The sequence below is a fragment of the Hippopotamus amphibius genome, chromosome 9 (assembly GCF_030028045.1).
Source record: "Hippopotamus amphibius kiboko isolate mHipAmp2 chromosome 9, mHipAmp2.hap2, whole genome shotgun sequence".
Lineage (NCBI taxonomy): Eukaryota > Metazoa > Chordata > Mammalia > Artiodactyla > Hippopotamidae > Hippopotamus > Hippopotamus amphibius.
This window is the reverse complement of record NC_080194.1, coordinates 25,842,998-25,864,140: the sequence shown is the minus strand read 5'-3', so window position 1 is coordinate 25,864,140 and position 21,143 is coordinate 25,842,998. Positions and strand designations below refer to the sequence as shown.

General features: G+C 54.8%; 1 protein-coding gene across 1 annotated transcript in view; it reads right to left on the bottom strand.

Moving 5' to 3' along the window:
- Positions 1 to 1,083: 1,083 nt before the first annotated feature.
- Positions 1,084 to 21,143, bottom strand: part of PTPN5 (protein tyrosine phosphatase non-receptor type 5) — a 73,217-nt gene continuing 53,157 nt past the window's right edge. The window contains exons 5-16 of the mRNA XM_057749335.1: positions 13,809 to 14,002; positions 13,170 to 13,277; positions 12,846 to 12,923; positions 12,118 to 12,359; positions 10,915 to 11,104; positions 8,464 to 8,548; positions 6,177 to 6,256; positions 5,817 to 5,954; positions 5,171 to 5,281; positions 2,882 to 3,042; positions 2,677 to 2,790; positions 1,084 to 2,228 (exon numbers count right to left, since the gene is read on the bottom strand). Coding sequence (XP_057605318.1) covers positions 2,135 to 2,228; positions 2,677 to 2,790; positions 2,882 to 3,042; positions 5,171 to 5,281; positions 5,817 to 5,954; positions 6,177 to 6,256; positions 8,464 to 8,548; positions 10,915 to 11,104; positions 12,118 to 12,359; positions 12,846 to 12,923; positions 13,170 to 13,277; positions 13,809 to 14,002 — 1,595 coding nt within the window. The 3' untranslated portion in view covers positions 1,084 to 2,134. The remainder of the gene's footprint in view (positions 2,229 to 2,676; positions 2,791 to 2,881; positions 3,043 to 5,170; positions 5,282 to 5,816; positions 5,955 to 6,176; positions 6,257 to 8,463; positions 8,549 to 10,914; positions 11,105 to 12,117; positions 12,360 to 12,845; positions 12,924 to 13,169; positions 13,278 to 13,808; positions 14,003 to 21,143) is intronic.

The window sequence follows — 21,143 nt, the reverse complement described above, 5'->3', positions numbered from 1 at the left end:
ACAACAGTTCTGTGTTTTCCAGGGACCAGGAGGGGGTGAGCTGGGGATCCTGGTGGGTCTGTCATTTTGCACAAATCCAGGGGGCGCCATTCATGTCATGCTCTATACGTGGTGCCTGCACAGCCTGAGTGGCCTCATGGGGCCACACTGGGAGAGGAGGGGTAGCTCTTCTCCCTGCTCCCACTCCTACTGCCCGCCCCCCCTAACCTGGGCAGAAGGGTAGGAGGGCTCATCCTCTTGTTGGAGGGTGGCTGGAGAGCTGGCTCCCCTTCTCTGGGAACTCCATCCCAGCTGCCCAAGCCACTCCCTGTTCTTTTCCTCATCGTTTGCAGTATACCTGCAGCCCAGACCCTTGACCAGTCCACTTAAGGATCCGCTACCTTGTAAGGTCCCGCTGGTTGGTTAGCAGCCCTGCCCTGACTCCCTGCTGCCCTGGGGTGACCCACACCTGTCAGCAAGGGCATGACAGTGGCTTTTGCTGCATCCCTGGGGGCTGGGGTAAGAATAGCGCAGGAGTGTCTGGGAGGCACAGGATCTTTGCCTAGGAGCAAATTCCCCAGGCCCCTTGGGCGGTGCTCCTCTCAGCCCAGGCCTTACAAGGGAAATTGCTGGGTTGCAGCTGCTGTTGGGACCTGCAGGGCTAACAGGGGATAAGTGGGCTGGCCAACAGGGAGGGGCCTGTGTGACCTGAAGGTCCCCCTGCTCCAGCCTTGGCCTCTCTGGTCCATCTGTCAAAGCTGGTGGCCTGCCATCCACTTTTCCTTCTCTGCAAGCCTCCAACACCTGACTCCTGGCTGGGTGGGGGGGTGTAAGAATCCTGCTCAATGGCCTTTGGTTTTTCAAATCTGGATTCCCGCCACACTCCAAACCTCCACAAGGGGGCGCTAGGGACCTCAAGGGCCAGAGCGTGCGTGCGTGCGTGTGCGTGCGTGCGTGCGTGTGCAGGCGTGCGTGTGCGTGCGTGCGTGCGTCCCCACTCAGGTGCGAACCTGTACTAGGAGGAAGGGCACGAAGACAGGGGTACAGGGGGGCAGGGAGTAGAGGGGAGGAGGCAATCACACAGACCCAGGAGGCTAGTTTTGCTCAAAATGCTCCATTTATTGCTCTATTCAATGACCACGAACAAATTATAAAAAGACACCAAATGTCTCTGGTCTGCCGTGGAATAAATATTTAAAGTCAGCAATAAAAACACGTGGCTCCAAGATAACACATGTTGCCAAAGAGTCATGCACGCCCTCCTGACGGGCTCTCAACACACGCATGGACACAGGACACACGCAGAGCTACACGCGGCGAGACTTCTGGGAGGGATTTCCCACAGCGACACAGAAACACGTTTCACACTGATCTGGGGCCGAGCCCCCACCCCACCCTCAGAGCTCCCCCTCTCCCACCATGATCCAGGTCCTCTAGGTTCACTGCCCCCATCTGTCCCCTTCCTCCTTGATGCCTCACAGGCTCCTCACCGCCTCCTGAGGGCATCTGACACCTCCCCACCCCCACGCAGAGACCCCTCTTCCAGCTGAGGTTTTTCTGCCACCCCCTCAGGAGCTCCCTGTGCCTGACCTCCAGATGCTCAGGCCCCCCCTCCTTATCCTGGTCCCAGTAACTAGGGGCAAAGTGCAATCTGCCTGTTGGGAGAGCGGGGCTGGGGGCCCGAGGCAGGCACCTCTACCTGGGCCACTCCGGGGCTGGAGCTCATTACCTCTCTCCCGGGCTGAGGAGACACAGTGTCCGGTACAGACGGCAGAGATGGATGGACAGACAGAACACGCTGCGGCAGGACACGTGGAGTGCAGCACGGTAACATTTTGGATCAAGTAGCAATGGAATCATCATTAAAAACTGAGACCCCAGGTAGCGCCGTGTGGGTCAGGCCCTGGGGCCCCAGGCCTGGCCTGGCACACCCCTCCCCCACCCTGCCCCACTCCCCAGTATGTACAGTAGGAAGAGCTATGTTTGGGGGGCAGGGTCCAGGCCGGGGCTGAGGGGGGAGGCGGCGCAGACGGAAGAGAAGGAAGCGGGAGGGACAGGGAGCAGGCTGGACCCGAGGCAGGGCCCTGGGTGTGGCCGGGACGAGGGCCCAGGTTCAGGCTGGGTGGTACCCAGAGGACCTCGGGGAGGAGGGTGGTCACTCCGGGGACGGGCGGGACAGCTGCTTCTCGTAGAGGCTCATGACATGGTGCACGAACTGGTACTGCTCACACGTCTGGATCATGCCGCCCCTGCCCGGCACACGCACAGTGGGGACGGGGTCAGGGAGGGATGGCTGTGGGGCTGCCCCCAGACCCACAGAGGGCCCATCATCTGGGAAGCACATCAGGGACTCTGCCTTTGCGCAGCTTAGAGAGGCCAACTCTGGCCAGCTGCTCCCCTCTGCCCCTTCCTGTCCCTCCCAGCTCTGGCACAGACAGCGGGGACACAGGTAACGAGTCCCACTACGCTCAGCCCCTGCCCCTCTGTCCGCCAGCTCTGGTTCTCTCCCCTTTTCATCCAGCAACCAACTGTCTGGATCTGGTTCCTCTACCCATCTGTCCTCCCTACTTCCTGTCTGCTAGCAGTTCCTGCGGCGTGTGTCCCCCTAACCCTCACCCTATGCACACGGCAGCCTCTCTCTGCCGCCCCCCCGGGGTTCTAGCTCCCCACGTGCCCCGTCTCCACCCACAGGCTGACCTGTCCTGACGGAGCTGGCACGTGGTCTTCAGGATGTCCACCACGCCCTCGTGCCGCAGCTGCCGGCAGCAGATGCTGGTGGCGATGAAGCAGCCCGTCCTCCCAATCCCTGCGCTGAGGGCCGAGGGCATGGGGGGGTGAGCGGCAGGGCAACCTGGCGGCGTGGGAGGCTGCCCTGCCCTAGAGGGCGTCTGGGAGGACCCACCTGCAGTGGACGACGATGGGGGCGCAGCGAGGCCCCTCCTGCTGGGCTGCCTCCTCCACCTCCCGCACCAGGTGCAGGAGTGGGGGGGCCCGGTCTGGGGTCTTCTGATCCGGCCAGGACGTGAACCAGTAGTGCTTCAGGCCTCGCTCTTCTGTCCCGCTCTGTCCAGGACACAGAGGCCCACCCCAGGGACACGTGAACTCTTTGGGCCCATAAACCAGCCCAGAGATGGACAGAGTGAAGGAGGAAACACACAGGAGGGAGGCCGCAGGGAGCGACGCCTCGGGCCTCTGCCATCTATACCACGTTGCCCAGCGGCACCAGACAGAGACCCAAAGCCAGCTGGGCAGCGGCATCAGCACCGGTCTTCACACGGGTTCTGCCCCAACTCCAGGATCATCCAAGAGAGGCGAAGAGTCCCTTCCCCAATTCACCCCTGTCTTCCGGTCACCCCTTAACAAACATCCCAGGTCCCACCACAAGAGCCCTGGGACCCTTCCTCTTACCTCAGTGTACTTCCTTGCTCACCCTCACCCCTGGAAAGTGGTGTGGGTTTCCCCCCGTCGCAGCTATCCTCTCCGCCATGACCACCTCCACTTTGTTCTTTTTCATGTCTCAACTGTGTGAGACCCTCCCTCCTCCTCCCTGACAGCTCCAGCTCCACAGCGGTCAAAATGGTCTGTCTACAGCACAGGCTGCTCTCCTGCTCAGGACCCTCTGATGGCTCTCCTTGCTCTTAGCATCAAACCCACCCTCCCCAGTCTTCACCCAGGCAAATAAGACATGTGGTTCAGCATCTACCCCTCCAGGCCCAACTCCTGCTCCTGTGAACTTGTACTTGATGCTCTTGCACTCCAAATGGTTTGTAGATCAAACCTCTGCTTCCCCTACCTCCTCCACTGTATACACATATAGAGCTGTTCTATCGTCCATGCCCTTACTTTTACTTTCTCTCTGCCTGGAATGCTCTCTCCACTATTTTGCCCCCTAGCCAACTCTTACTCATTCTTCAGAACCCCATTCAGCACCACCACTTCCAGGAAGCCCTCCCTGAGCACCCTAGCTGACAAAGTGTCCTTCTCCTGTACTCACCTATTTCCATATCAATACTCACCATTTTATAGGTGCTTCTTGAAGAGAGAATCTAGGCTTTGGACAGCTCTGCATTCCCAGTACCCAACCCAGAACCAGGCTCAGAGCAGGTGCTTATGAAGGTTTATGGACACAAGTAAATACTCGCAAGCCCCAAGCTGTCCCAATTCCTCCCTAACCAGTCCCACAGCACTGAGAAGATGAGACAGCCCTCGCGTATCATTCAGGGGAAAAGGAAGCTGGTTCCTTGGGCCCCTGGGCTATCTGGCTGTGACAGCTACCATGGCCTCTGCCCTCTACCTCCTGGCCCTTTCTGCTCTCCAGCAAGCCTATATCTTAGAGCTGCTTAGGTGGGCACTGCCCTCCAGGGCCTGAGTTCTCCTTGACACCCACCTTTTACCTTCTCCAGTGGGAGGCGGCAGCTCAGAGGAACAAGTCTCAGGCCCTTGACATCCTATCCAGACCCTGTGGCTGCCAGCATCAGTGGACCTCTTAGGCTGTTTCTGGATAGGATGTCAGCTTCCTGGCACCCAGCTCACCTCTTCCAGGCTGGGGTTATTACAGTGGCATCACTTTCCCCAAACATGGGTCATAAGATTTCTCAAAAACAGAATGCACTAATTCACCTAACTCCAAAGGAACAATCTCCTCTATTATGCTGAGCCTGGAAGAAGCACAACTTCAGGGTGGGAGGACACCTCCCCCCACTCTTCTGGGCTGTTTTGTATTGCTCATATTTTGTATGTCTTCTTCTCGCTCTTTTTTTCCTTTTTCTGTAACTACAACCTCCCTGTGCAACCTAAATGCAGCAAGGAGTGCCTGCCCTCTGGTGGACAGAGTTGGTACTACAGGCCAGAAGCTCAGGGAAAGGGAAGTTTCTAGGCAGGATCTCAAAGTTCATTTGTAAGGACAGTGCTGGAAGCTGCTGAAGCCCCCTTTTCCAGACAGTCCTGGCTTTGGGTACATTTGAAGCAGAGCTGGAAGACATTATGAATTACGGAGAAAGCCTAGCAACACGAAATGCACTGAGGGTTTGGTCCTGCCTGTGGCCTCCAAGTCTATTCATCCCTCTCTCCCTCGTCCCTGTTTATCAGTAAATCCTGGGAGTGACACACGCCTTACTTTCAGCTATCATGGCCTCTGGGACCCTGTTGGCTGTGGAGTCCCCCATCCGCCCAGCCCAGCCCCAGGCCTCACCCTGAGAGCAATGAGTCGGAGCCGGTAATCCTCAGTGTGGATGACTTTCTGCACAGTGATCTCCACGCCGTCGTACACCACCTGCTCCTCCGGCCAATACTCGGTGCACTTCTGCAGGGGCCCAGATCAGGCTGCGATACTCCCAGCACCCCAACCATACTCTCCCCAATGCCCCTCTCAGGTCGGCAGGAAGAGAGATAACAGGGCAGTAGGCGTGCAGTTAGAGAGTTCAAATCTCAGCTTCATAACCTGTAGATTACTTCCCCTCTCTGAGCCTGCGTTTCCTCATCTGGAAGACGGAAGTAATACCCTTTTTGAAGGACTTTTATGGGAGTTTGATTAAACGGGCTGTGATGAGTAGAGAAGTAGCCAGCATCAGCCCCGGCAGGCTGCACAGCCGCAAAGCACCGTATTTAAGGTCCCGAGCCCTGGAGGTGGAGAGGCCAGCTCCAGGCTCTGCCTCTGACTCTCTGTGTGGCTCTGAGCACCTGACTTAACCTGGCTGAGCCTCACATTTCCTTCCCTTGTCAGGCAGCGAGGTGAGCATGCCAACTTCACGAGACTGCTGTAGGGGTGAATACGGAAACAAGATGCTTAGTGCAGGGCACAAAGCGGCAGCCACGTGGTAAGGTGCAGGGGAGCCTACCTCATTCATCTCCTCGATGTTGGTGATCATGACAATGATGGGCGTGTGCTCCTGCCACACCATGCGCCAGAAGTCGCTGACCGTGCTGACGATGGGTCCCTGAGTGGCGATGTACACCTTCTCCTCCCCACCGTAGCCCTGCAGCCAGCCAAGTCCAGGCTGTCAGGGCTGGATGCCGTGCTCCCGGGGCCCAGTCCCCACACGCGCTCTTCCCAGGGGCCGGCAGGAGCAAGCTCACGGGCTTACGGACAAGCCCAGGGGATGGATCCCACTGACGTGGGCCTCCTTCACTGACGTGGGCCTCCTTCACTGACGCGGGCCTCCTTCTTAGGGAGAGGCTGTCGGGATGAGGCTACGTACCCGGATGTAGTTGGCGTTGATGTAGGAACTCAGGGGGTCGTCAGGGTCTGGTGAGGTCAGACACACTCTGCTGTGAGGGTCTGCGGTGGGGGAGACAGGTGAGGCTGGGATTTCACATGTGCCATCCCCCTGTTGCAGGGCCACCTTGTCTGGCCCATTTCAAGGCACCCACATTTCTCTTGGGACTCGAAGTTCCTGCTTCCCTGGCTCAGAAGCAAAACACTAACCCATCCCCATGGCCCTCTCAGGCAGGTGAGGACCCAGGCTGAAGAGCAGAGTACACAGAGAGGCCTTGGCTCTCTCCCTCTACAGGATCCATGCCGCCCCTTGCCGTGTGTCCCTTAAGCCGCCCTGTCCTCACTGTGCCTCATGTTCTGGGGAGGAGAAAGCGAAGTCAGTACGAAATTCCCCAGGGGAATCGTCCTGGACCACAGGGCTGAGTTTGAGTGTACACTGTCCCCAGCGTGCTGTGTAAGCCTGTAAAGCACATGGCCTTTCTAATAAGCCTCAGTGTTCTGATCTGTAATATTGGGGGTAAAGATGCCTACTTCCTAGGATTGTTGGGAAGATAAAAGAGAGAACAGATGTGAAAGTGCAATGTAAACTGAAAGCACTTTATAGCTAAGATGTGGGTAGGACGTGGAGGGAGAATATTACTAGGAAATGAGTAAAGTCTTCCACGGCTGAGAGATTAGGACTCAGAAGCGGGCACCACCCCCGCTGGCCAGACGCCAGGGCCTTTGATACTAAAGAACCATCGCGAGAATGGTGATGGTTCATTTGGCAGTGAGGATGGAGGGGGAGCTAGATTTGAGGGATATTCATTCATTCACTCCATTCATTCATTCATCCATATACATGCAGCTCCCCTGCATCTTGTCCTCAGTGCTGCCTGCTGGGTTGCTCTGTACTGGAGCTGTCCATGGATCTGTCTCTCTCACTAGACTGAGCACCCTGTGTGCAGAGTGTGTGTCTCGTTCATGTCTGAATTCTCAGGCCCTGGTCACGGGCTCAGGAAACGTGTGTTGAACGAATGAGAAAGCAAACCTTTGCGTGCCCTGGATCTGAGAGGGCGCTTTGCCACCTACCCCAGCCCGGTCTCTGAGGGCACAGGGTCAATTCTTGCTGGCCACAGAGAAGATTCTCTGTTGGGCTCGGGAGCCCGGACACTCAGGTAATGGCTGGAGGCTGGATTCTTCTCAGGAATCCAGTGGGGACCAGAAGGCGTGATGGCCTGGCTCCCATACTCCCCCAGTGGCTATTCTGAGTGGCCAGCAAAGCCCTAGATTGTGGGGTACCTGAACCCTTCCCTCCAGGTAGGCCTGGGTGGGTGCAGGGGGGCAAGAGGAGGGAAGAGGTGAGCAGCCCTGAATATTGCATCCTGGCCTTAAATGGTGCTCTGTTTAACGGGAACTACCTAGACGTTGTGTAACCATAGCAACCACAAGTCGATATTTTAAAAGTTAAAAATAAGTCATGACATCTTACATGTTGTTGGAGAAGCTGATGGCAAAACTGCTTTTTTCAAGCCTCCTTACTCCATAAACTGAGTGGAGTAGGTTTGTGGATTTGCTTTAAATAAATCAAGCCCTAAGCTAGCCCTGGGGCCCGGGGTCAGAACTTGGCAGGGGTGACAGGCAGACAGGGGCTTGATGAAAGTTACCTGACAATGACACCCCAAGGCTAAAAGAGGAATATCAGGTCACCTGGTCTAACTGCCCCCAAAGAGGAAAATCCCTATCAGACCTTCCAGGGGACTGCTCATGCAGTCTAGCTTGAATACCCTGACTGATGGGGAGCTTACTACCTGACAGGTAGCTCATTCCCTTATGGGGTGGCTCTGCCTATTAGAGGACTCACAATCTGGTCAAATTACACTCAAGGTAGACAAAAGAGCCCAATTCTGGGGTCACAGAGACCCAGTTTGAAACTCAGTTCTGTACGTCTTAACTGTGTGACAGTGGATGAGCTTAACCTCTCTGAGACTTAACATCCTCTCTTTAAAATCTGCCCACTCTGAAGAGACCAAGGATGTGATAATACTTTTCAGTCACCATGAACAGTCTAGGAGCTGCTGTTTTTGTTTCTCCTTCTCTCTGGGCTTCCACAGGGCAAGGGTCTGGAGAGTGCTGTATGAAGGAACAAGAACACCTCCAAAGGGGGTGTCTCCCTTCACGGGGTACCCCCACCCTCTGTCCCCTCTCCGGGGTTAAGGCCTTCCTCAGGGTGAAGGGGCACCCAGCTGAGGGACAGCCTGCCCCCACCCCCTGTGGCAGTAAGTACTCACTGGGAAGGATGGTTTTATACCGGTTCTTCCGCACCAGCCCAGGGATGTCATACTCCTTCGGATCCACAAAGTTCATGGGGATTTCCTGCAGGAGGAGGACACGGGGGTGTGAGCAGAGGTGGGCTGACTTAAGTGCACGCATTCATTCAACAAGCATTGACTACTACCTGAGTTAGTGCACATGAAAAGCATCTAGAACAGACCTGGCACATGCTGGGCGCATAATAAATGTTATTATCACCATTGTTTATTGAGGGCCAGGCTGGCACACAGCAGACATTCAGTAAATGGCTGATGAACAAAGAACAGAAGATAAAGTGACTGGCCCATTGCTGCCTTCTTCTGCACCCTGTACGGCAGCCACACGGAGTGGTTTCGCTGACCCGTGTTCCTACTCTGGGAGTCTCCACCTCAGGACCTTGGGTTGTGCTGCTCGCTCTGTAGTATAGTAACATCCACCCCATCCTCCTCGTCTCGTGTCCTCCTGGCCATCATAAATGCCACCTCCTCTGAGAAGCCTTCCCTGATTTTCTCCAGCAGGAAAAGTCCCTCCTTCTGGGCCTCCCAGGGTTGTATTTGCACCTCCCAATCACTCTCTACGTCAAGAGCTCCAAGTCGGAACTTCTTTGCCTGGAGTATGAGGTCTTCTCCGAACTGGCCTTTCTTTACCATCAGCTGCTCTCAGGAGAGCCACCCTCCAGCCGTACCTGACTCTTCCCTGTGGTTAATTTGTCAGTCTCTGGCTGGACTCACCGCACCCTGCTTGTGGGGAGCACTGGTCCCAGCCCTCTTCATCACCCCAAATCCTTCCCACCCTTTAAGGTTCACCTCTTGCCTCCCCCCAGCGTCCTCTGGGATGACTCCCCAGTGTCTGTCTTCTCCTCACGCCCCCTCCCTCTGTCCCCATGCTTCAGCACCTGACTTCACACAGTTTTACAGTGTTCACTGTTTGTGGACACACTAAGTATGCACTTTGTGCCGTGAGAATCAAAAGAATAAAAAGCACGTGCAGAAGTGCCCGTGGAGTGGGTGTGTGGGCACCTCCACTTTCTTTCTCTCTGGGCAAAACTGACGATGATCTGCTGAATCAGAGATGACAAGGGGATGCGAGCCCTTCCCTCAAGGGGAGGTGTGGCCGTGGGAACGGCAGCCGACGCTGGGTGGTGCAGGAAGGCTTCCGAGCGGCCTCCAGGGTGGGGGATGATGACAGTGAAGGCATGTGGGTGAGGCGGCCCAGTCTGACGTGGACAGTCCCCACAGCGATGGGGATGTGAGTACAGAAAAGGAGGCTGCCACTCGCTCAACTCAGGGAAGGCAGGCTGGGCCTCATTCTGCAGAATTTGGAGCAGCGGGTCAGAGGGTGATGGAGGGCTTCTCAAAGGGGAGAGCCATCCGGTCCAGATAGGGGGTGGGGCGGTCTGGGGCAAGGGGAGCTGTGAGAGAGGCACACGGGCTCCCTGCCCCACTGGCTTCTCCTAGGAGGGACCCTCCTCCAGTGCCGATGGCCTCCTGCCCGTTCCTACCCACAGAGGTGGCCGCGTTACCTGACGAGGGTATCTGATTGAGGAACTGGGCTTTTGGGCCCCGGACCCTTCCTTCCTCCTCCTCTCCTGACCCTCCTGCCAAGAAAGAATCATAGGGGCACCCTATGGGGTGATGCTGGCGATTGCCAGCGCTGTCTGGGGTGGGTGGAAAGTTTGTTCACTCTGGCAGCTGGTATAAGGAAGCTTCCTACTGCTGCATACCTAATCCTCACGTTAAACCTAGCCTTTATCAGCAAAAATAAAGGTGGTTTCATGATCTTCTATGCCTCAGCTCTTAGCTAGGTGAGTGCCCAGGCAGCTAAAACAGAGGTGTCATTTTTGGGCCCCTCAAGGTCCAACAGGAGGCAGCTGGAGGCTGTGGCAGAAGTCTAGAGGGGAGGTGATCAGGACCGCCCTAAGCTGCAGCCACAGAACTGGAGAGATTTCAAAGGAGAACAAACAGCGTTTGGTGATGTCGGGCAGGAGGAGGGTGGGAAAACGGGAGAGTCAGAAGAGAAGGCCTTGCGGAATCCTCTGGCAGTCCAGTGGTTAGGATTCAGCGCTTTCACTGCTGGGGCCCAGGTTCAACCTCTGGTGCCTCGCAAAGTGGCAAAAAAAAAAAAAAAGAGGACCGCTTTCTAAGGCTTTGGGAATGCCACAAATACCAATCACCCAATGGGTGCTCTGCACACGTTCTGCATTTCTTGAATCCTTGCCACACCCCTGTTTTTTTTTATCCCCATTTTCCGGATGAGAAACAGGCCCAGAGGGAAACGAGCTTGCCCAAGACGGGAGGTGAGGTCAGAATGAAATGACGGTCACCGATCAGATGCTGAGCTTGGGTACCCTGTTCCAAAGCCTTGCTAGGGGGGTCGGCATGAGCAGAAAGGGCTGCCCCCTGCAGGGCAGCCGGCTCAGGCGCACTCACAAAGAATTCTGCCTGTAGCAGGAAGGGGTCCAGCGCCTTCTCGTGAAGCTCTTCAGCCTGGAGGACGCGGGAGGCGCTGAGCAGGTACTCGCGGGCTGACTCCTCGCGTGGGGACATGAGATAGCCAAAGCCCTCCTCGTTGCAGCCCGGCGTGCACATGTCCAGAGTCAGGGAGACGTTGGAGCCCCGCCTGGAAGGACCGGGGAAGGCGGGGTGAGTATCAGGGTGAGAGAGGGCCAACAGCTGGGGGCCTCGGAGCAGGAGGATGAGGGAGGGAGAGAGGGGGTGGGAGCAGGGTGGGTTTCAGGGAGAGGAGTGGGTGTGACATCACCCCGACACAGAGAGCTCGAGGCTTGACCCCGAGGCTCCGGCCGCCTGCAGTGGAGTAGCTGAGTGTGGCCTCAGCCCAGTTCCAAAGGTTCCACACAAGGCCCCTCGACACAGCCCTTCCCTGCACTCCCCTCCGCCACTGCGGGGGGCAGTTCCCAGCCCTGTGGCCGTGGGAAGCTCACAGAGAGGGCGCCTGCCTAGAGCAGAGGAGCAGGGTTGGACCCTGTTTCTAACGGCACAGAACAGGAAAGCCCTTGTTACACAGAAAGGGAAACTGAGTCCCACAGAGGGGACAATAATTGCCCAAGTGTACACAGTAAAGGGGTGGCAGAGCTGAGACAAAGATCTAAGTTTCCTGACTCCCTGTTTAGTGCTCTTTCCGTGACGTCATGTGGGCAACTCAACCCTGTGTGGTCTGGCCTACCCAGCCAGGCTCCGAAAAGAGAGTGTTGACACCTCCCAACGTGTGCTCTATGTGACACTATGCGACACTATAAAAGTAGGGTTCTGTGGTCAGATGACTTTGAGGAATGCCACACGCTATCCCTAGTCAATCTACGATGACTGCGAGCATGTGAAAGGTCCTGACAAGTCCTGCAGTAAAGAAACCTAGCCAAACCATGAGAGTGTATGTGTGAGTGTGCACGTGTGTACACCTGTATACGCTTATGTGTTTGTGTGCAGTAACAATATTTCTTAGCCTTCACCTTGGGGCATCCTGAGCTACGTGACTCAGACCTGAAGAGGGTGTGTCTACACTGGTGGGGCTATGAGCTCAGCTCTGCCCTGGGGACGAGGAGGCAGAGTCCTGAGCCCCTCTGCTCAGGAGCTGAGAGCTCCAGGACATAGAGCCCACCCCTCCACTGCACGTACCTTTCCTGCAGACCCATGGCCTTGACGGTCAGGGAGGCAGGATCGGCTTCCAGTTTGATGTCCATCACACAGTCAAACACAGGTGTCTCGGGGACGGGGTCCAGGTCCAGGAAGTCATCTTCAACCCTCTCTTCCATCCACTCTGAGTAGGTGAAGGAGGGCTGCCGGCTCACTGACTGGCGCCTGTCCTCGGGGGGCAGTGGGGCTGGTGGCTCCGCGGGAGTCCTCACCAGGTGCCACACCTAGTTGGGGGCACATGGCATCACGGACCTAGGACCATGCCGGCAGCCCCAGGGGTGATGGGGTGCCCCTGGGGTGAGCCCCTGTCCCTCCAAGTGTCTGAGCAGCCCTGCTCTCCTGGGAGGTGTCTGCACAGCACCACCCCTCACCTAGATGGGAGGCTTCACCCCGCGCGTCAGGTCCTCCCGGCCCCCTCCCTCCCCAACCCTCAGGTTCTTGTGGATTGAAGCCTTCTTGATGGGGTGGGTGGTTCCTACTCCGGTCTTCTCCCTGCCTCAACCCCTTTCCCTGTCCAAGAACACTGCAAACCAATTTTGAGAAAGACGGCATCTCGCCCCCCAGGCTGGGCACGTTGGTGGAAGGAGACAGGTACCCCATGCTCAGCCCTACCCAGAACGTCTAGTCTGCAGGTCAAATGGGAGAAGGTGGGGATTGGGTCTCAGGGTCACAGGAGGGGAGCACTGAGGTCGGTTCAGGAGAAGCCTTACCAGGGTGGTGACAAGGACCACAGACAGAGAGACCAGCAGTAGATTGGGGACGTCCCAAGTCCCAACACCCAGCCAGGCCTGGGGAACATCAGACAAACAGGTCAGGGTGAAGGAGGAGGGGTGGGCAGAGTTCTCATCTGTTGCAACAGGGATAAAATCAAGGCTCTGAAAACTTTGGAGCCGGTCTGGGTCGGGGACAGGGAGAAGCACTTCAGGGGCCAATAAACATCTTCTGAGCTCAAAGAAGCCCCAGGCAGGGGGTGGTGGGACTGGAGGGCCCCCACGTGCTCCCTCCTGCCCTGGGGCTCCCTGGAGCTTACTCACCGCGGGTCCCAGCGGCTCCAGGAGTGTGAGCACAGAGGAGACGAGGTCCGTGGCGTTCTGCGACCAGATGGGGCCGTAGCCGCTGAGCCAGAGCATCCCACAGGCGAGCTGGGGTGGCCGGCGGCAGCGCACTGAGAATTTGGAGCCTGGGCTCCTTGCCCCCACATCCCCACCTTCGAGAGCGCACCTTCAGCCTCACCCGGGCCCCCCAAGGTCCAGACTGCACAGCTGACGCAAGGGCCTGGGACTTTCCCTGAAGAAAAGCTAACTCAAGGGAGCTAAGAGAAAGCTCCTCCCACAGGGGACCTTCCCACCCCACCAGGTACACACATAACAAGGAGGGTCTCCCAGAGAGGCCTCCAGAGACGGGACGTCCTCGGAAGGACCCCCGCAGGGCCAGGAGGTTGGGGGGCAGGCCTGTGTCCCTGCTTCTGGGGTCAGGGCGCGAGGGGCTTAGCCACCGAGGCTGTGGCTCAGGACTCCAGCCTTCTCCTCACACCAGCCCGAGGGCTGGGATCACGAGGGACACCAAGGCCCCTCATCCCTCTGTGTCCCCAGGCGGCCATCCTGGGGAGGACGCGGAGGGCGTCCCTCAGCCCGCCCTCCCTCCGGGCCCCGGGGGGCCTGTGATGTCCTTACCAGGAACTGGAAGGCAGCCAACAGGCACAGGCTGCTCCTGACGGTGAGGGAGTGGCTGCCAGCGCCTGGAGCTGGTGGCTTCTGAGCTGGCTCTGAGGGCGGTGAAGGGGGCAGGGGCGGTGGCAGCTCCCTCTGCGAGGCCACGGGCCCCTCGGCCTGGTCCGGTGCCTCCATCCCTACCGGCTGGGGGACACCTGTGCAGGGAGGACGCGCGGCCGGTGACCTGGGCCCGGCCCACCCCGGCGGGCCGCTCCTTCTGGGGCTGCCGTGGCTCCCTCTCGATCCGGGATCAGGCAGCCTGGCTCCACTTCCAGCAGTCACCCTCGATTAGCAAAGCAATATTCACCTACCTTCGTCAGAAAGAGCTACGTGTGGGTGGACAAATTATTTCTCTTTTATTTCTCTAGTAACAGAGTTAAAATGGCAGGAGGTTTTTCAGGGAGTTAACCTCGTGGTGTTTACGCAGTTTCATTCTTTTCCCATTTCTTAAGGAAACAAAAAACAACCACCTCAAACTCAATTAAAAGAGAGAGGGGGGGACAAGAAAGGCAGGGCATAACCAGGCCGTGACCCTGAACAGCCCACCCACGCCTGCCCTCTGTGTTTTCTGTCTCGCGAGCTCTGTGCCCTGACTGGGGGGGAGCTGGGGGAGGCTGGATACTTGCCAAGGTCACAGGCCCGTGCTCCACCCCCACCTCAACACCCCACACTGAGAGGATGGCGGTGGTCAGGATGGGGTGCAGGAAATCCTCGGTGAAGCAGAATTGATGTCAAATGTCTGAGATCCAGTTCTGGGTCCGTCCCCGGTTGTGTGACCTTGGGAAAGTCAGCCCCTCCTTTCTGGACCTCCATTTCCACACCTCAAAAATGGGGGTTGAGGTCATCCCTTTGTTTTCTTTCTTAAAGATTTTTTTTTTTTGATGTGGACCATTTTAAAACTCTATTGAATTGGTTACAATATTGCTTGTCTTTTATGTTGTGTTTCTTTGGCCACAAGGCACGTGGGATCTTGGTCCCCCACCAGGGATCGATCTCACAGCCCCTGCAACACCACTGGACTGCCAGGGAAGTCCCCTGGCTTTCTAACTGTGCTTTAAGGAGCCCTGGCATTTTCTCAGGTGCGCTAGCTATGCCGGGGCCTCTGCCGTGCTAGCTGTTCAACAGCATTTCATACACTGGGTTTCCTCTAAGAGGATTTCAACACAAGCTTCCACTACTAAGCAAGTCTGAACAGCACTGGCTTAGATCTGAGGCCCCGGTGGAGGGTGGCGATTCCAGCAGCACCACCTTGGTGACCCCAGAGGTTAGCGCTCCCCATCCAAGCCCACACCATTCAGTCTACTGCCAAGAAGAAAGGGACAAGCAAAACAGATGTGTATGGCTTGATGGTGGGGATGGGACGGTCCCCTTATCACTGTGTACGTGGGACAACGGATTCCTTTTCTGGTTGGGAGATAATGGAACACCCACAGCCAAGACCACGTGTCTGCTTACGTGACAAATACTTCCTAAGCACCTCCCATGGCCTGGATCAACAGTGTGGTGCAGAGAGCCGGGTCCTGGGGATACCTGTATTTCTATCCCAGGCTCCCCCTTCCCAGACCTGACCCTGTATGGCTTCCCACCTGCTGTGGTTCAGTTCCTCAGGTGAGCCTACACCCTGTGTTTTGCCCCTGTCCCCTCTGCCAGGAACATCCCTCCAGCATCCTGCTCCCCTCACATGCCCACAAAACACTTTGCCAAGTTAACTTCTATTCATCTTTTTTTTTTAAATTTTTTATCTTTATTGGTGTATAATTGCTTTACAGTATTGTGCTAGTTTCTGCTGTACAACAAAGTGAATCAGCTATATGGATACATACGGGGACATAGGGATATACGTACACATAGAGCTGATTCACTTTGTTGTACAGCAGAAACTAGCACAACCCTGTCATATCCTATTCATCTTGTAGAACTCAATCATTTGTTTCCTCAAGTAGGTGCTCTCCTATAATATATACCCAGCAATCCACGTCTCTCCTTCATACGACCAGCAGCGACAGTACACCTGGAGCACACACAGCCCTGCGCTGAGTGCTCTGCACATGTTAACCTATTCACTCTTCACGGTACCCTGTGAAGCTGGCGCTACTATTATCCTTATTTTACAGAAGAGGAAGATGAGGTACAGAGAGACTAATAAGTGGTCTTGCGGGTTTGAACTGAGGCACTTGGATAGGCTCTGAGCTACATCACACTCACTACAGTTTGTCAAAAGCATTTGCTGAACATCATCTCTCCCAGTCCTCTCTGTGAGCCCCGTGAGGGCAGGAGCAGTGTCAGTTTTGTGCATCCTGACTGTTCACAGCACGTAGCACCAGTCCTGCCACATAAGTCTGCAATAAATATTTCCTAAATGAGTGAACGATGGGTTAGTGATAAGCAAGGACAATAACACATTTGAAAAGCTGTGATGAAGATGGTAGATGAAACATGGGGCATGGCACCTTGCATCTAGTAGGTGCTGAAGAAACGTCAGATTATAATAATAATGACAACATGTAACTTCTGCCTTCAAAAGGCTCAAGTCAGCTGGGTAAAACAGACTAGTGAATGCGTGTTTACAGTACTATGCATTAAGTGAAAGATCTAAGTGCTCGTGGCGCCTAAGGGCCTCTACCTTTGCCCAGGGAGGCTACAGTTACTAACCACATGAGCAGACACCTCAGATTCTGGCCAGTGAGGTGAAAAAGGAAAAGTCGCTGCTAAGAGACGGATCACGTAGGAAGCCAAGAGTCTCCACTACTGATAAGCAGAGGGTCGATTACTCAAGTGGCAAGTTCTCCACCCACACCCTCCAAAAAAGCAGTCGATGTGTGATGGCAAAAACAGACAGGTGGGAGGGGTATAGCTCAGGTGCCACTTGGCTTACAACACGCATTGCGGACTTTGGGCAACCTCTTCTCCTCCCTGGGTCTCAGCTGCCTTATCTGTAAGAGAAGGGAGAACACAGTGCTTCTCAGATGTTCCTCCCATCCCCAGAGCAGAGGGGAAACGGGTCTTTGGGGAAAAACAGCAAGTCACATGATCCTGGACTTTGCTGCTTTGTTTTAAAATTCATGGGTGTTCTTTATTGTATTCTATGGCATATCTGTGCTTGTTTTGATCTTGAAATAATGTTTTTTTTTCCCCTCCCAAAGCTTGGAATCAAATTTATGCTTCAGGAAAATGTTCTACATTTATCCTGTGGCTTTGCCCTCAGCGGTACATGCACCCCAGTCTGAGAAGCCTGGAACCTGCCTACAATAAAACATCATCAGGCTGCCGTTAGAAATGACTCTGTAGATGAATATTTAATAACAGGGAAAGAAATTTTGATAGTGTGGAGTGAGAAAGGCAAGGTTACAAAACAGTCTGCTCTTCTTGGCCTTAAAAATTAAGAAAGTAATCTAAAAAAAAAAACCAAAAAAACGGTACTGATGAACCCAGTGACAGGGCAAGAATAAGGATGCAGATGCAGAGGACACGGGGTTGGGGGGGGGGGAGGGGGTGAAGGGGAAGCTGGGACGAAGTGAGAGAGTAGCATAGACATATATATACTACCAACTGTAAAATAGATAGCTAGTGGGAAGTTGCTGTATAACAAAGGGAGATCAACTCGATGATGGGCGATGCCTTGGAGGGCCGGGACGGGGAGGGTGGGAGGGAGTCGCGGGAGGGAGTGGATATGGGGATATGTGTATAAATACAGCTGATTCACTTTGGTGTACCTCAAAAGCTGGTACAGAAGTGTAAAGCAATTATATTCCAATAAAGAGCTTAAAAAAGAAAAAAAAATTTAAAAAGTATATAAAAAGGTGGAGAATCACCAATGAAAGGTAAGAGGTTAACTCACGTGGTGTCTGCAGAGTGTCAGCGTGACGGAGGCGGGGCATACAGTAAGCGCTCAGTGAACGTTACACTCGGTAAATGGGAGGGCACAGAAGCCAGGGAGTAGTACCAATAGCTCTTTGGAGGAGGATGAGAGGAGAGTGGTATTTTTCATTGTTTACATATTCTAAATTTCCTCCAATACGTAAATAGGCACATATGTATAAAGATAAGTATATCTGTATATACGCATATTGATTCGTATGAGGAAAAACATTTTTAAAAAGAGGGCACCATTCTGAGTCCAGATATTATGAGGTCTGGTTAGTATTCCCAGGTTCAGGGCCCTGAGTCTCACCTGTCGCATCTAAATGCACGTGGCGGGACTGGAGAGACGGAGTGAGTTAAAGGCTCTGTGAGACCCACCCAGCAAGAGAGCAGCCACTCCGAAGACAGCTCCCCCCACCCCATGCTCCTTCATCACTTTGGCATATGAAAGATGGCAGGTTAACTGCCTGGCACTTTGTGGAGGTGGGAGAAAAACTGCAGGCTGGCGGGGGCCCTGTAATGCACCTCTCAGAGACAAGGGTGGAGGCTGTTTTTTGTTTTTAAACCCACAGGGTACCTGGGAACTCTGGAGGCCAGAGGACGGCAACTGAGTGCCTGGCCAATGCCCACCTTTCAGAGCAGGGCTTATTTAACAGTTTTTCTGGGCAGAAATCTAACATTTCTTTACTCAGGAAGATACATCTTCACATACACACTATATTCTGTACGTAATTTTGGAGGGGATCCATGGACCTCAGGTTAAGAACCCCTAATCTCAGGGGTGGGGAGCAGAGGTCTGTGATTGGGTGGTAGAAGTGGGGAGGTAGAGAACTGGGCTGATTTAGTCTCTGCTCATTCGCGTGTGGGTCCAACGCACACTTATTGAGCACCAATTATATACTTTGCCAAGCACCGGGCTCGCCTCTGTGGATACAGCAGTGAAGAACACAGTGCCTGCTCACTTGGTCCACCAAGGTCCTGGGCCCCTTTGTTTTTGGGGTCCTGCTCCTAGAGATCACAGCAGCCCTTCTCCTCGCCCTGCCCACCCTTCCACACGCAGTCCTGCTCTGGAATGAGAACACCAGCTCTCTGGGCAGGCTCTGTGCAGCTCCCAAAGCGCTTGTGTGCACACACTTGCTTTTACTTCTCTGTGAGGTAGACATTAACATCATCAGCCCCGTTCTGCCGGTGAGGGGCGGCCGCTTGTGTCAAGGACTGATTTTTCAATAGTTGACAGCGAGGTAGCTGCTCTGCCACGCGCAAAGCCCTGACTCAGAGGTAGCTTGCTGACAGTGACAGAACACCGGGCTCCTTGCGGGCTTGCCTCCTGCATGGGGTGAAGGGGATTTTCCAGGCATGGAAATCAGCCTGAGCCAGGTTAAGTGGCTTGCCCAAGTAAATGCAGATCCGAGATGCAAACCCAGGCCTCCCTGACGCCAAGGGATCTTTCCACTTTGCCAAACTGCTTCTCAGGAAAGGGGTCACTGCAGCAAAGGCAGGGTGATGGTGAGAACCTGGGAGGGAGGGAGGGAGTCCCGTATCTGGGGGATCCTTGAACCCTAACCAGCTATATGGGGTGGCGGTGCAGCTTTTGTGCCTGATCCTGGCTGATGACTCCTCAAAGGCTGTACCATATGGAAGGAAGAAGCATCGAAGGCAGGAGCTCTGCATCCTGGGCCAAAGTTCTAGTGGCCCTGGGTGAGGCACGCAGGCAAATGGCCTTGAGAGTTTACCTGGGGCATGTGTAAACACCACGATCCCTCTCTTGTCTCCTGGCACCCAAATCCCACCACGAGACTCTGCAGCCACAGTGCGCCCAGCGGCTGGCCCCGCCCGAGCCTGAGAACCCGCGGCTGCTCCCGTTGGTGACTCATCCTCGGAGCTGCCAGCTGCCAGCCACCGGAACTGGAGCTGAAGGCTGGCTCAGCCTGTTCCTGTTTACATGAGGAGGGAGCTCCTGTCCCATTCAGCTTTTCTTCCCTTCCCAAACGTGGCCAGGAGGGACCTCCCCACCATGCCCACATAGGCGCAGGGATGCTGACCAGCCCTGCCTGGGCTTCTGGGATCGCTGACGGACAGAGCCAGGTTGGCCTTGAGGAGCATCTGGTCTAGTGTGCTAGTTTCTCTGATGGGGAAACTGAGGCTAGGAGGGAAAGTGGCTTGTTATAGGTCAACAGCCAGCCAAAGGCAGAGCCAGGACCACTGAGGGCTAACACTTACCGAGTGCTCACCACTGCAGGTGCTGCTCTAAGTGCTTCACATATATTAACCCATTTAATCCTCACAACAATCCTAGAAGGGACTGCTCTTACTCCCATTTTACAGATGAGGAAACTGAGGCACATGGGAGTTAAGTCACTTGGCCAAGGTCAGCTAGTAAATAAGCAGAAGCTAAGACCAGAACCCAGACAACCTACAGCCAGAGCCCATACCATTAACCAACCCACCAGATGAGACTAGCTCAGGTGATCTGCTCTCCACACCATAGCATCTTGACGAAATCTCCAGCACTGACCCTCCATGTGTTCACAAGTACGGCCTCATCTCTGTGGGAGATGGTGCTGGGCTCCACAGCCCATCACAGTGTCTGAAACCCCACCCTTAGCCACAGACACTTGTTTATAGGATTACTGCTCCTGCCTCACTGTGGGGATGGAGGGGAGTGGAGGCTGGGAGGCTGAGTGCTGGTTGCAGACACCGGAGGGGGCCGTGCTAGGGAAGGGGACACATCAAGAGGTGAGAATGGGACCCATGTGTGGATGCTCTTGGGAGGCAGATTTCCAAGTACCTCAGAGACACTACGGGTTCGGTTCCAGGCCATCGCAAGAAAGCAAATACTGCAAAAAAGCAAGTCACACAAATTTTGTGGTTTCCCAGTGTATACAAAAGTTATGTCTATACTCCACTGTGGTCTACTAAGTATGCAGTAGCATTATGTCCAAAAAACAATGTACAACTGATGAACCCAGTGACAGGGCAAGAGTAAAGATGCAGATGTAGAGAACAGACCTGAGGACATGGGGTGGGGGTGGGGGGCAAAGGCGAACCTGGGACGAAGTGAGAGAGTAGCACTGACATATATACACTACCAACTGTAAAACAGATAGCTAGCGGGAAGTTGCTGTATAACAAAGGGAGATCAACTCGATGATGGGTGATGCCTTAGAGGGCCAGGATAGGGAGGGTGGGGGGGAGTCGTGGGAGGGAGGGGATATGGGGATATATGTATAAATACAGCTGATTCACTTTGGTGTACTTCAAAACCTGGTACAAGAGTATAAAGCAATTATATTCCAATAAAGAGCTTTAAAAAAATAAAATAAAATCCAGACATTAAAGATAAAAAAAACAAACAACAACAACAAAAATAATGTACAACTTTAATTTAAAAATAACGCTGTTGGGCTTCCTAGGTGGCGCGGCAGTTAAGAATCC